General features: G+C 53.6%; 1 protein-coding gene across 1 annotated transcript in view; it reads right to left on the reverse strand.

Annotated features, from left to right (window-relative positions):
- Nucleotides 1-15,015, reverse strand: part of KCNH8 (potassium voltage-gated channel subfamily H member 8) — a 378,517-nt gene that overhangs the window by 133,541 nt on the left and 229,961 nt on the right. The window contains exon 6 of the mRNA XM_065398842.1: nucleotides 1,111-1,268. Within this exon, the coding sequence (XP_065254914.1) occupies nucleotides 1,111-1,268 (158 nt within the window). The remainder of the gene's footprint in view (nucleotides 1-1,110; nucleotides 1,269-15,015) is intronic.

Consider the following 15,015-nt stretch of genomic DNA (forward strand, 5'->3'; position numbering starts at 1 on the left):
TCAAGAGGTCATCAAGTCCACCTGCTGTGCTGAGGCAGGACCAAGTGACCATAAGCCATCCCTGACAGGTGTTTGTCCAACCTGTTCTTAAAATCCTCCAGTAATGTGGATTCCAAAACCTCCTCAGGAAGCCTATTCCAGAAAGTTATTCCTAATATTTAACCTAATTCTTCTTTGCTGCAGATTAAGTCCATTACTTCTTGTTCTTCATTCAGTGGACATGGAGAACAATTGATCACTGTCCTCTTTTAACATCCCTTGATATTTGAAAACAGTTTTCAGGTCTTTTCTTTTTCTCTCTCAAGACTAAACATGTGCAGTTTTTTTCCTTTCCTCATAGGTCAGGTTTTCTAAACCTTTTATCATTTTTATTGCTTTCCTCTCTAGTTTGTCCCCATCTTTCCTAAAGTGTGACCCCAGAACTAGACACAGAACTCCAGCTGAGGCCTCACCAGTGCTGAGTATAGTGGTACAATCACCTCCTGTGTCTTACAGATGACACTACTGTTAATACCCCCAGAATATTAGCCTTTTTTGCAATTGCATCAGATTGTTGACTCTCATTCAATTTATGGTCTATAAACCGAGGCCAGTTTCAGCGCTACTAGTTATTCCCCGTTTTTTAGTTGTGCATTTGATTTTTCCTTCCTAACTGAAGTATTTTGCACATGTCTTTACTGAATTTCATCTTGTCAATTTCAGATCAATTCTCTAATTTGTTAAGGTTACTTTGAATTCTAATCCTGTCTGCCAAAGTGCTTGCAACCCCTCTCTGCTTGATGTCCTCTGCAAATTTTATAAGCACACTCTCCACTCCATTATCCAAGTCATTAATGAAAGTATTGAATAGTACCAGACCCTGGACTGACCCTTGAGGGACCCTACTAAATATACCCTCCTAGTTTGACAGCCAACAGTTGATGACTGCTCTTTCAACCAGTTATTTCAACTAGTTGTGCACCCCCCTTATAGTAATTTAATCTAGACCACATTTCCCTAGTTTGCTTATGAGAATATAACAATTCCCCCTCCCCACTGAAAAAAAAGCTGATTTGCAAAAATGGCCCCTTGAGATAAACACTGTTAATAGAATGCAAGTGTAGTACTCACCACAGTGACATTAAAAGCATAAAGGAGATCAAAGGGAAGTGCAGCAATTAAATCAATGATGAACCAGGTAGTCACATAGTGGATACAAATAGATCTTGCTTCAAATATAACTTGGCCAGACTTGCTGACATAGGTTGTTCGGAAATTTAAAATAATATCTGCTTGACAAAGAGAAGAAACAGAGTTAGACACAGGTACTTCCTGCTTCAAATGGACTGCAGTGTCAAACAGGACAGTAAGTCTATTTTCCAAATGCTTGGTAAGAAAGACTCAGGGTCATATTTTGAAGTCCTTACTCAGTTTTCCTTTAATCCTTACTACAGGCCTGATCCTACAAACACTTATGTACTTTACATACCTACCTACTCTCATTGAACCAGTCACAGGAGTAAAGTTACTCATATGTCAGTGTATAAAGGAATGGGCCCTAGGGCATTATTTGCATCGATTTCAAAGGGAGCTTTTATTGAATAAAAAAAAATAAAGAAAAGCCTCAGAATCCAAACTTAACATTTTTCTTTAATGGATCACATAGTCTCATTGTAATAGCTGTGCCCGTCACTGAGAAAAATGAAGCCACAATGCATGTAATTCAATTACTTTAAAATATTCTTTTATTAATTACAGGGGGAAACAATTCTTTTTAATTTAAAAAAAAATCTAATTTATTACAACTTTCTGCTATAACTGCCCAACACAGGATTCCAAAAGAAATATCCTCTTCAACAGTAAGCACTTGTTTAAAATAGAAAAGTGCTGAGCCATCTGAAAAGAATTGGCTGGTGGGGTACGTTGGAGAGATATCAGAAGCAATATGAATTATTTGGTGGCTTGTGCACTTTGTGTGTTTCCTTTTCATTGTTTAAGGCTGCATGTCTGTCAACACAGAGATTTTTTTGACATGGCATGCTAAAACACGTTCCATTTCAAATAAGAGTTCAGATCTTGACAGTTCAGTCTCAAATTATTTTCACTTCCCAAAAGACGAGGGCCATATCTTGCCCTTGAGCTATGCACATAGCTCCTACTGATGCCAACGAGAGCTACTGGTATAACTTCTACTCTTCTCAAAGGAGCACTGCCACAGATTTAGGGTATTGTTATTTTATTTTTACAGCACCAGAAATGTGCATGGTGCTTTAAGAATTCTGAGGGGCCTCCCATAAAAGAGAACTGTGTGGCCCCAGGTACAAAGGGACAGTAGAGTGGCAGGGCTGGCTTTCTCCCTGTGAAGACAAAGGGATATAGGGTGGCTTATCTCTGTGGCCTGGTAGGCTAGACCTCAGTGGGTTTTCTTGGTTGTTTAGGTTCTGTAGACAATCTCCATATGTCAGTCCACTACGAACAAACTAAATTACACAGGTATGCTCACTTTTATTGTCAAGTCACAAAAACACAAAATACCAGTGGTTAGTATCTCTTGAGTTATCAGGCAATTTTGCTCTGAAATATCAGTATTTCTTTTCCCTATATACATGTAGCTTGTATATTGGGTAGGGCAGTTGTGAAACAAAATTGCACCAACCCAATAAACTATATGAAAAAGTTATAAAGATAGGCTGTAAGTACGTCTCGAATTTTATCGTTCATACTTACATACTCAGTACTCTCCCCCCCTCACACTCCCACACCTCATACTCCCCTTTCCCCCAATATTTTAACTTTTATTTTTCTTAGCTCCCATTGAGAGGATTGTTCTGTAGTTGGCTCTCTTGTTTTATAGGGAGCTTTCAGGAATTAAACACTTTTCCTCCACAGCATGCACATGGAGCATCATGTGCTTGTAATTCCTAATTCCTGATAAACTGTTTATCTCTGCCTTTTTAATTCAGTCCATCACAGTTGTATGCAACATCCGGCATGCTTGAGCAAACAAAGAGAAACAAACTCCTCTCAGATGTCAAAGTTGAAGTGTAGATTTCCAATGCTCAATGCATAAAGCAGCATTACTAGCAAAGCTATAAAAGACTACCAGGTGAGCTTTACCCCAACATGTATTTATCTGTGGGCTTTCATATAACATGGACAACAGAAAAGCAAAACTGGACAGTTAAAAGTTTTCCTCCCATGCTTTGATTTATTTGAAAGCTCTGCAATTAGAAAATCAAGAACGATTATATCTGACTGCTGAGGAATTAGTAGGTAGATCTGCTTTTCACTAACGTGCGCGCCAAAGGGAAAACAATTAAACATTTATATTAGCTTAAAGGTTTCTTCTTTAAATACATCAAAACAATTAGAAATCTGTGCAGAGGCAAAATAATTAAGCATTTATGTGGTGTTAGAGGTTTCTATTTAAATACATCAAAATAGGTAGCAGGGAAATATTTGAGCCAAACAGCTACTAACCACGGTATTAAAACCTATAATTTAAGGGGGACTGATATAGGTTGTACCTCTCTGGTATTCCCTGTGGGGGATGTGTGTAGAGGGCACTCTCTTGCCTTGGACATTCTTCTCTGGATGGCATCATGATTGTTGTCTGGTTTCTAGTCTTGGGGTACAGCTCTCCAGCTGTACGTGTTAGGGAGAGGAGACTGGGGTTGGGTCAAAGTAGTCCAAAAGAAAAAGGTAAAATACTTCTACAGCCTACAAAAAGGCCTGGGCCTCCATGGTCTCATACAGGATAAAAGGCCAATAGACCTTGAGAGAAAGGTCTGGGCTCCTTATCCCTTGTGTGTACAAACTGTATGAGTTTTGACAGAGTTTTAATATCTTTGCTGAGCCAAAATGGGTAAAAAAAATGGCAGGGGATTATTCTAACCTAAACAAATTTCATATAAGAAGTGTTGATGAAAGCAAGCACAAAACAAAGAGTACGTATTGAGTTTGTGTAGTTAGATGATTTCCTAGGGTTTTTATGAGGTTACAAATTAGAATAGCAAGGGACTTACTATTCTTGAAATGGTAAGAAATTCCTATCAGACACTATCTTGACTGCACATTTTAATGGGACAATGACAATTGATCATGCTCTTTCTAGACATTTTAGAGAGACTCACAAGTACTTTATTTGATTGAAAAGACAGTATTTTAGCCTTTGAACTTTGAGGGAATTTTCTCATACATCCAAACAATCACCAAGGAATCTAAAGATCGGACCTGGAACCATGAGAAATCATACCATAACTCCAATACAGACTGTATCCTAAGCAACCTTTAGGATGTAAAGTTTGTGATTCCTGCTACCCTCCTCCACTGTGTGTCATTTCGTCCCATCCTATTTTCTCCCTCTTTCTGATTTGTCTCTGTGTGTGTCTTCTGTTTAATTGCTTCCAAGCTTGGCCAGCGTTGGAAGTGACATAGTTCTATAATGAGAAAGACAAGTTGGGTGAGGTAATATCTTTTATTAGACCAACTTCTTTTGGCAGGAGGGACAAGCTTTCAAGCTTCACAGAACTTTTCCTCAGGTCAAACTCTGTGAAGCTCGAAAGCTTGTCCCTTCCACCAAAAAAATTTGGTCCAATAAAAAGTATTACCGCACCCACCTTGTCTCTCTCATCTCCTGGGACCAATAGTGTGCTACAACAACACTGCAAACATATTTCCATAATGTTATTGCTATAACCAGCACAACAGGTAGAGACAGTGTAAGTAGCTTTGTTCAAGTATGAAGGAGAAACAGAGGAGGAAGCCACAACATACTAGCTAGATGGTATCCTACACCAGGGAAAAGAGTCATGGTCCAGAGGCAGAGGCTAGAGGCCTATTTGTGACTGACCTATGCCTGCAGTATGAGAAGGAGAGGTTGCTCACCTTGTACAATAACTGGAGTTTTTCCACATATTTGTCCCTATGGATACTTCACTTCAGGTACACATAAGCCCCATGCACCTTTGATCGGAGATTTTTGGTAGCAGTGCCTGTTCAGTCCACACATGCACTGTAGCTATCCTCGTGTGCCATAATAAGGGCATATAAGGTGTGACAGACCCAGACCAGTGGGGTACAGGAATCTGGTAGAGGGCAAATATACTGGTCACTGGATGAGTCGTTTTCTGTTCCCTGAGTGACCAGACCTATTGGGATCCAGGAAGTGGGCGGGCGAAGCCCGCCCACTGCTAAAGGATCCCCCCCAGCCTAAGGGGGGGGTCCACAGGACCTGGAGACCAAAAAATTACGGGGGACAACTAATAAAAGAACAGGGACAGGAGTGAGGTCAAAGGGTCAAAAGAAGCGAACCAGACGGGGACACCGAGCAGAGAACCCCGGACAGCGCCCACTGCTCCTCGAAGGCGTCAAGGGAGCCAGTGGACGTCGCCCAGAGGAACTCTGCCCGGATACGTGAAAGAACGGAGGACCTGAAATACGCCCCACAGTCACAGGAAACTCCATCGGCCAACCTCCTCACTCTGGTTTTATAGATGGCCAGTTTTGCTAAGGCCAGAAGGAGGTTGACCAGGAGGTCCCGCAACTTTGTGGGGCGACGGATAGGGAGTGCATAAATAAAAAGGTGTGGAGAAAAGTGCAACCAAAATCTTAACAAAATATCTGTGAGGAGCCGGAATAGGGGCTGCAGCCTGGTGCACTCTAGGTAAACATGCGCCAGGGTCTCCCTCACGCCGCAAAAGGGGCAGGTGTCTGGGATAGGGGTAAACCGCGCCAAGTACACGCCCGTGCTTACGGCTCCGTGAAGGAGCCGCCAACTGATGTCCCCGGTGGGCTTCGGGATCAGAGCAGAATAAAGGCTGGCCCACCGGGGCTCCTCACCCTCCAGAGGTGGCAGAAGGTCCCGCCACTTTGTATCGGGGCGGGACGCGAGGGTGAGGACATGAAGAACATGTAGCACGAGCGTGTATAGATGTTTCCTTGGCGCGGTCCGGAACAGAACCGGCTGCAAATGGTGCAGCCGGCTCATGGCGAATGGACGGGGAGGGGGCTGGTTGGGTCCACGGGGCAAGGGCCCGATGAAAAAGTCTGGAGGGCTCGGAGTGGAGGGTGGGCGGGGCGTGCCCTCTCGCAGGACCCGGTCGAGATAGTCCCGAGCAGCGGGCGGCAAAGCGGCCCTCACCTCCTGAAGCACGCGCCGGGGAGTACGAGGTCTGGAGAGTCCCATGCGCTGAGCGAGCGTCAGGGGATCCAGCCAGTCTCCTCGGTCGTAGTCCAGGAGGTCTCCGACTTTGGTGACTTCTGCTAGGACCAACCTCTGGCGCACCATGGGGGACTCCGCCACCTGCACACGAAGCTGGGGGTTGTGTAGCAGGGGCTCCGCGAGGAGATCTGCCCCCACGGTGGCCGCCACGGACCTGGTCACTGAAAACAGTTTCCAGGTCCGGAGGAGGTCCTGGTAGAAGACCGGCAGCTCGGAGAGGCCTCGCGGAAGACCTCTCGGATGGAGACAAAGGAGCTGCCGGTCATATCGGAGCCCTCGGAAGTGGCGCAGGAAGGCGTGCGCCAATACGCTCCATGCCGGACTACCTGCACCATAAAGGAGCCTCTGCAGGGCCTGGAGGCGGAAGACGTGGACCTGAGCATGCAGACACTTCAGGCCCTGCCCTCCCTCCTCCAGGGGTAGATGGAGAACCCCCGCAGAGACCCAGTGCAGTCCTGACCAAAAGAACTCCAGAATCAACGTCCGGAGGGTGGTCAGGAAGCCCGGGGCCGGGACCAGGGTGTTGAGCCGGTACCAGAGCATGGACAGGACTAGTTGATTGAGCACCAGTGCTCTCCCTCGAAGGGAGAGACACCGGAGCAGTCCTTTCCATTTCCGGAGCCGCTCCGACACCCTGCCCTCTAAACCTAGCCAGTTCTCCGGCGGAGACGGATGTGTGGCAGAAAGGTAAACGCCGAGATAGAGCAGCGGACCAGCGCTCCACCGGATGGCCTGAAGCGCGGGTGGGAGGGAGCTCGCCTGCCACCCGTCCCCTACCACCAGGCCAGAGCTCTTGACCCAGTTGACCCGGGCGGAGGAGGCCGCCGAATAGATGGTCTGGCAAGCCTCCACCCGCACCAAGTCGCCCGGGTCCTGGACCACGAGGAGCACGTCGTCGGCGTACGCCGACAGGACCAGCCGCAGCTCCGGCTCCCGCAGCACCAACCCTGCCAACCTCCTACGGAGGAGACAGAGGAAGGGCTCGATCGCCAGAGCATACAGCTGGCCCGAGAGGGGGCACCCTTGACGTACTCCTCGCCCGAAGCTGACCGGTTCGGTCAGGGTCCAGTTGAGCCTGACCAAACACTCTGCGGAGGCGTACAGCACCTGGAGAAAACTCACAAACTGGGGCCCGAAGCCAAACGCTCGCAGAGTGCCCAGGAGATACCCGTGGTCCACCCTGTCGAACGCCTTTTCCTGATCCAGGGACAGGAGGGCGAACGACAGACCATCCCTACACCCGAGTTCCAAGAGGTCCCGGACCAGATACAAGTTGTCGAAGATGGTGCGGCCCGGGACGGTGTAGGTCTGGTCTGGGTGGATCACGTCCGCCAGCACGGACCCTAGCCGCAGCGAGATGGCCTTTGCTACGATTTTATAGTCTGTGCTGAGGAGCGAGATGGGACGCCAATTCCGTAAATCGCGGAGGTCCCCCTTCTTCGGCAATAAGGCGAGCACGGCTCGCCTGCACGAAAGAGGGAGGACCCCGCCCTGCAAGGACTCGGCCCAGACGGTGACAAGGTCTGGGCCGAGGACATCCCAAAACACGCGGTAGAACTCCACGGTCAGCCCGTCCATGCCTGGAGATTTATTGGTGGGCATGCGACGGAGGGCTTCCGAGAACTCGGCCAGAGTGAGAGGTAGCTCCAGCCAGTCTCGGTCGCCCGCGCTGACCGTCGGGAGTTCATCCCAGAGCATTCTGCAAGCGTTAGGATCGGTCGGATCCGGGGAGAAAAGGCCCGCGTAGAAGGCCCTGGCCCTCCCGCACATTTCCGCCGGATCCGTGAGGGGGGTGCCGTCCTCTGCTAAAAGGCAGGTGACGTGCTTCTTGGCCCCCCTCTTTTTCTCCAGGGCGTAGAAGAAGCGGGAGCCGCGATCCATCTCCCGAAGGAGGCGGATGCGGGATCGAACAAAGGCACCTCGGGCCCGATGGTCCTCGAGGGTCCGGAGCTCTTCCCGCTTCTCCCGGCACGCTCCGCAGAGGGATGGATCACCGGGGCTGGCAGCCAGACGCCTCTCCAGCTCTAAGACCTCCCGTTCCAACTGCCCTATCGTCGCATCCCTCCGTCGGCTGGCGCCCCGGGTGTAGTCACGGCAGAAGAGCCGGGCGCGCACCTTCCCCAGGTCCCACCACCGCCGCGCCGAGGGAAAGGCACGCCGCTGCCCTCGCCAGGCCAGCCAGAACTCCCGGAAGGACGCCACAAAGCCCACATCCTCCAACAAGCTATTATTAAAATGCCAATAGGCCGGCCCCGGCCTCTCCGCGCAAAGAGAGGCTGTCACGGTGGCTAGATGGTGATCTGAAAAAGGGGCCGGCCGGACGCTGGAGGAGTGGGCCCGGGAAAGATGGAAGCGTGACATATAGATGCGGTCCAACCGGGAGTGGTACGACCGATGGACCTCCACCCGGACAAAAGTGAATGTTGAAACGTCATCCGGGTGGTGGTCGCGCCAGACGTCCACCAGGGAGTGATGTTCGACGATCTCCCGGAGGACATCTGCGGCGGCCTGGTGCTGCTCAGTCCCCGAGCGGTCCCGTTCCTCAAGGGTGGCGTTAAAGTCCCCGCCCAGGACCAGGCACTCGCGAGGATCCAAGGTGCCGAGGAAGGCGGACGCCTGCTGATAAAAACACAACCTCTCCGGGCCCAATGTCGGGGCGTAAACGTTGACGAGATTAACCACAAGCCCCTCCATGCGGACCCGGAGGTGTAGCAGGCGGCCTGGCACAGCCTCGGCGACCCCCAGCACCTCGGGCCGTAGGTCGGGGGAGAACAGGGTCGCCACTCCAGCCGTACGAACTGTGAGGTGGCTAAAATAGACTCTGTCCCCCCACTCCAGCCGCCAGCTAGCTTCAGCGGCCGGATCCGTATGGGTCTCCTGCAGGAAAATCACAGAGTACCCCCCCTCCCGAAGAAAGGAGAGCACCTGGCTCCTGCGGAGACCCATCCTACAGCCCCGGGTGTTTAATGTTGCAAAGATGATCGGTGCCATGAGGAGGGCTGGGGGGGATCCTCGCCGGCAGAGACGCTCACGGCCTCCGTCGGGCCGCGCAACAATCCGTGACCTACCCCGTGGGCGATTAAGGAGTCACGGAAGAGGCGGACCCGTTGGTAGGCCGCAGCGGCCTGCCTCCCGGTCCTCTTACCCTCCCCCATGAGGGCCCTCGCGGCCCGGAGGATCTGATGAAAATCCCCCCATCGCTGGAGTGCAAGCTGTACCTTGTTGCGGGAGCCACGGACGTCCTCAAGGAACTCCCGTAGCTCCTCTCTCAGCGTATGGGGGGGTGGGGTTACTGATCTAAGGCTTGCCCCCAGTGGGGCCCCTGTCACAGCCCCGTGGCCCACCGAGACGGGCAAACAGGGGGCAGACCCTCGACGTGGCGTCAGATGGGCCGACGCCACGTGGCCTGCCTCAGATCCCGGCTCACTGGGGGGCGGCGGAGGGAAACTAGCAGCCCCTGGTGGGTCGGGACAGGGAAAAACAAAGGCCGCTCCTTGGGGGTCATCCTCTGGGATAAGGAAGGAGACAGCCCCAGGGGCGGCAAAAGCATCACGGGAAGTGGAGGGGACAGGGACAGGGTCGGTGTCAAGGGTAGGGCTGGAATCAGGAATAGGGACAGGGGAAGGGGTGATATTGGGATCGGGGGTCCCAGCAGCCAGGCCACTGGGTGGGGGGGGGTAACACCCCGCAAATGGGCTCAGGAATTTGCGGGGAGGGAGGTGGGCCCTCTGCGATGCCAGGCTCGTGCTCCAAGGCAGATGGTAAGGCCACGGCATCTGTAGGTGGAGAAACAACGGTGGGGCCCCCACCCGGGAAGGAGGTCGGCTGCCCCTCAGCCATGAGGGAGTCCCCTTGTGACTCAGGTCCCGGTTGCATGGCACTGGCCGTCGCCTCAAGAGGCTCGGCGACCGCTAGCGGGGTGCCATCTGCAGCCGGGTTGGTGGAAGAGTCCAGGGGCTCCTCGGAGGCGGGAGCGGAAGCAGTGGGTAAGGGGACGGAACATGGGGAAAGGGGGGCTGAGGCGAGGTCGCTCAGATCGAGGCCCGCTGGCAAAGGGTCGTCCTCCCCCTGGGTAACCGGGGTCAGACCCAGGGCCTCGATCTCCTCATAAATGGAGGGGAGATCACCTTCCACCACCCCAGGGCTCTCCCCGTCTGTACCCAAAGCAACGCTCGCCTTGGTGCATACAGGGGCTACAGATTGTAAGGGGGCGAGAGGGGCTCCATCAGGGGCTTCCATAGGAAGGGACACCGGAGGAGGGGTAGTGCTTTCCTCCGATGCTGCCACGTCTTCCCTAGCCGGTAATGGTGGACAAAACCCACCCGGGGGCAAAGCGGAAGGCTCAGCATCGGTGCCCCCCTTCCTGGTCTTCCGGGGGGCTACCGCATCAGATGGGAGGAGCGGAGCTCGAGCCTTCCGCTTGCCCCGCTTCCCCTGTACTAAGGACCAGCCCTCCATGGCATCATCTGGGGGCTGGCTAACAGGTGTTGGGTCAGGGAGCAAGGACGAAAGCTTAGGGACTCGGGGAGGTAATGGTGGGGTAACATGTAGGAGGGAGGATTCTCCCTGGGGCATGCCCTCTTCTATGCCCGGAGGTATCCCTACCTCACCCTCCTCTACAGGCCCTGCCAGAACGCAGGAGGCAGAGGCGTGGCCCTCCCGCTCGTCTAGGCGCACTGGGGGAGATACCCCTTGGGCCCGAGCGGGAGCTTTGGTGGGCCAGAAAGGAGGAGGGGCGGCTTCGGGCGCCGGGTAGCTAGGGGCACCGGCGATGACGGGGCCGGCGCCCTGCCGGGGCTCGGGGGTCTCGGATGTCCCTCCGTGCCGGGCCAAGGGGCAGTCCCTCCGGACGTGTCCCATCGCCCGGCAGAGGTAGCACCGGGCCTCCCCCGTTGAATAATGCACCCGGTAGCGGGCCCCCTGGTAGGGGACCAAGAAGGACCCCTCAAGCGCCGCTCCGTCACGTGCCGCCGGCGGCAGTTGTAACTGTACCTGCCGGCGGAATGAGAGGACATGACGGAGGGCGGGGTCTTTGCAGCCCAATGGGAGAGGGCTGACCACAGAGATCGGCCTTCCCAGGGTAGAGAGGGCGGGTAACAGGGCGGCATTTGGAAGGAATGGAGGGACAGAAGTCAGGACCAGTCGGGCGCCCAGGTCTTCTAGCGGCTCCAGGGGGACGTACACGCCCCCTACCGCCAGGCCCTTCTCCACTGCCTCCTGGGCGGCGGCCTCCGATGCTAGGAAGAAGACGACCTTTCCGTACATCTTGGAGGCCGCCACAATGGCCGTGGGCCCCACCACCCTTGCCAACGCCCGCACGTAGGTCTCCACGTGGGGCGAGGCGGGTACCAGGAGGCAACGGACGCCGTGCTTCCTAGTCAAGGTGGGGAAGGGGCCCCGGCCGCTATAGATGGTAGCAGAGGCGGTGGATGGGGGAGATGACGTAGCGGCTGGCGGGGGGGCCGCCGCCACCTGGGCGTATGCCCTGGGGGTCGAGGGAGGGACACCCACAGAGCTGGTGGAAGGAACAGCAGGGAGGGACGCCGCGGCCGGTTGCGGGGCCGTGGCAGTGGGGGCACCCCCTGCCATGGAGGGCCTGGCTTTTTTAGCGGGGCCTTTACCCTTCTTTGTGCCCTGGCCCTTCCTGCCGGTTGGAGGGACTCCCCCAGAGTCAGAGGGGGCGAGGGACGTGGCAGCAGCGGAGGTCACCTCGTTACCCACCGCTGCCGGCACTCCAGCAGGGGTGGTAGTAGGTGGCTCGGCAGCGGCGGTTGAGGTAGAGGCTAGGGAGGACGATGGTGGGGCGGGTGGAGGAGGGGCAGCAGGGTCCGCCCGAGGGGTCTCACTCTCCTCGTCCCCTGCCATAATGAGGATGGGGGGAGAGCAAACACTGGAGGGGGGGTAGGGAAGGGGGAAGCAAGTCGACCACTCCTCCCCGCTAGGCTGTAGGTAGGGGAGGAGGGCGCCGAAAAAGGAGGGGGTGGATGGGGGTGGGCTATCAAGGGCTAGGGGTCAGTCACCGACCCAGGGAAGGTTTCCGGCTCCTCTTGTTGCACCAAGGAAGGGAGGATAGAACAGCATTGGGGGGTGCAGTGAGACAGAATCAAACTAAAACGGGGAGGGGTACAAGCGCAAGGGAGGGGACATGGGCGCACGAGGGGAGGGGCTAATCAGGGCAAGGGGACCGCAGGGGGAAGGGAGCAACCAGGCGGGAAATGGGGCAGAGGAACCACGGGGCTAGCTTTAGAGGCTGGGGCGGGTCAAACAGACAAAGGCTGCAGAGGGAAAGGGCGGGGCAGGCAAACAAACTGGAGCTAGCAAGGGGCTGGGGCAAGGGGGAGGGGCAAAAGGTAGCAAGGGGCAAATGGGTAGGCAGCAGGGGTAAAGCTGGGGGCTTGCTGCAGGGGGGAGGAGGTCAGTCCAAAAGGGGGGGGGAACGTGCACCTACGTGCGCTTGTAACAAAAGGAAAAGCAGTTTAGGCTGGCTGCTGTATCAGGCCCAATGGTGGCAACAGGGCATGGCAAGCCTAGGTGAGCAGCTGAGTCCCAGAGGCAGGAGCTCGAGGCAGATGGTGAGTAGTCGGTGGGGGTGGTGGAGGGGGCAACGATGATGGTGGTGGTGGGGATCGGGGGGGGGACACAGATGGACCAGGGGGCAGGCTCCACGCCACACCCCCTGTGTCCCCACAAACACAGTCTAGATCCCCACCACAAGAGCACAGTTCAAAAGTTACTCAGTCCGGGAGGGCCCCCTCCACGGTGGTCTGTAGAATTCCTACGCGCTCCCCCACTGGCAGATGATCCTCTTCTTCTCCTCAGGGCTCCAGCAGCTCCCCAGCAGCAAACGCAGCAGCTCCAGGCGGCAGTCTGGTGGCCAGCAGGAAGGACCCTTCTCAGGTGGAGGTGGTGGTGGCATCCCCAGCAGCAGGAGCAATGGCTGGGGTCTTTCTCTCCCCTCCTCTGGGGAGTGGGCCAGCAGGCCCCCCCCAAGGGGCTGTAGCTGAAGCAGCAGCAACCAAGGGTGTGGGTGGGTCTAGCAGCCAGCCAGCAAGCATGTAGTAGAGAAAGAGGAGGAGCAGCCCCCTTCCTTCAGGCCAGAGGGCTACAGGAGAGTGATCTATTATCCCAGGTCAGACAGGGTTTCTGTTCCCTGAGTGACCAGAGCAGGGGCTGCACTAGAGTAATCAGGAACCTGCTAGAACCAGTTAAGGCAGGCAGGCTAATTAGGACACCTGGAGCCAATTAAGAAGAAGCTGCTAGAATCAATTAAGGCAGGCTAATCAGGGCACCTGGGTTTTAAAAGGAGCTCACTTCAGTTTGTGGCGTGAGTGTGAGGAGCTGGGAGCAAGAGGTGCAAGGAGCTGAGAGGGAGAGTGTGAGGGTGAGGGTGTGCTGTGCTGTTGGAGGACTGAGGAGCACAAGCGTTGTCAGACACCAGGAGGAAGGTCCTGTGGTGATAATAAGGAAGGTATTTGGAGGAGGCCATGGGGAAGTAGCCCAGGGAGTTGTAGCTGTCATGCAGCTGTTACAGGAGGCACTATAGACAGCTGCAGTCCACAGGGCCCTGGGCTGGAACCTGGAGTAGAGGGCGGGCCTGGGTTCCCCCAAACCTCCCAATTGACCTAGACTGTGGGTTCTTCCAGAGGGGAAGGTCTCTGGGCTGTTCCCCAACCCACATGGTGAATCTCTGAGGCAAGAAAATCTGCCAATAAGCGCAGGACCCACCAAGATAGAGGAGGAACTTTGTCACAAAGGGAATGTTGGATAAGGAGTTCTCGGTTCCTTCTCTACTGCAATGTCTCCTCAAGGCAAGTCTCCAAAGCAGAGGGGAAGAAGGGAAGGTACAGGAGCACTCTTGGGGATAAACATCTCAAAGAACTCCAATTACTGTACAAGTTAAGTAACCTCTCTGAGTAATTTCTTTATGGGTTCTTCACTTCAGGTGACTCCCAGGCAGTACCCTCTTAGAAACTTGATCTAAGATTGTTTGAAAAACAGCTGTTCCAAAGGCAGCTTCTGTCCTGGAGGTGTGAACTAGAGCATAATGCTGTGAGAAAATGTGAGCCAAAGCCCACATGGCACCTCTACAGATTTCTGTTATTGGAACATTCCTCAACAGAGCTACTGGTGTAGACTGTGATCTGGTACAAGGGGCCCATAACTCTACAAGGGGGCTTGGAATTTAGCAGCCTCATAACAAGACAGAACACAGCCAGAGACCCATTTGCAGAGTTTTCGGGGAGATGTAGGAGCTCCTTTAATACTGTCGGCAAAGGAAACAATCAATCAGAGAGAAGCCCTAGACAGAAAGCCAAAGCTCTCCTGGTGTCTAAGATATGAAGAGCAGCTTGCTCCCTTGACTGGTGAGGCTTAAGGTAAAAGACTGGGAGTTCAATTTCCTGATTATTATGGAAATCTGAGATTACGTTAGGGGGGAAATAAGGATGTGGTCTAAGAGATATCTTTCCCTATAAAAGACAGTACTGGGGGGACTCAGTCTTTAAATTATGTTAATGGGTCAAAAGGAAGTTTCATTAGGGAGCTGAAAACAAGGTATAGGTCCTCCCTGACATGTGGGAAGAGATTTGTTAATCCGTTAATGAATCAAGACATAGCAGTGTGAGCAAGTACTGAAAATCCTTGTACCGTGGGGGTTGAAGGACAGTCCAGAGCTCTTCAGAGCAAAGAGGTAGTCCAAAATATGCGATACTCTGCTGTGTGTACCAGTGGTGGAATCTCTTCCATTTCTGTAGGTATGATTTTCTAGTAGGTGACTTCCTGCTATTCAGTAATACTTCCGGCACTTCACTTAA

Source organism: Emys orbicularis, chromosome 2, assembly GCF_028017835.1.
Source record: "Emys orbicularis isolate rEmyOrb1 chromosome 2, rEmyOrb1.hap1, whole genome shotgun sequence".
Classification (NCBI taxonomy): Eukaryota; Metazoa; Chordata; order Testudines; family Emydidae; genus Emys; species Emys orbicularis.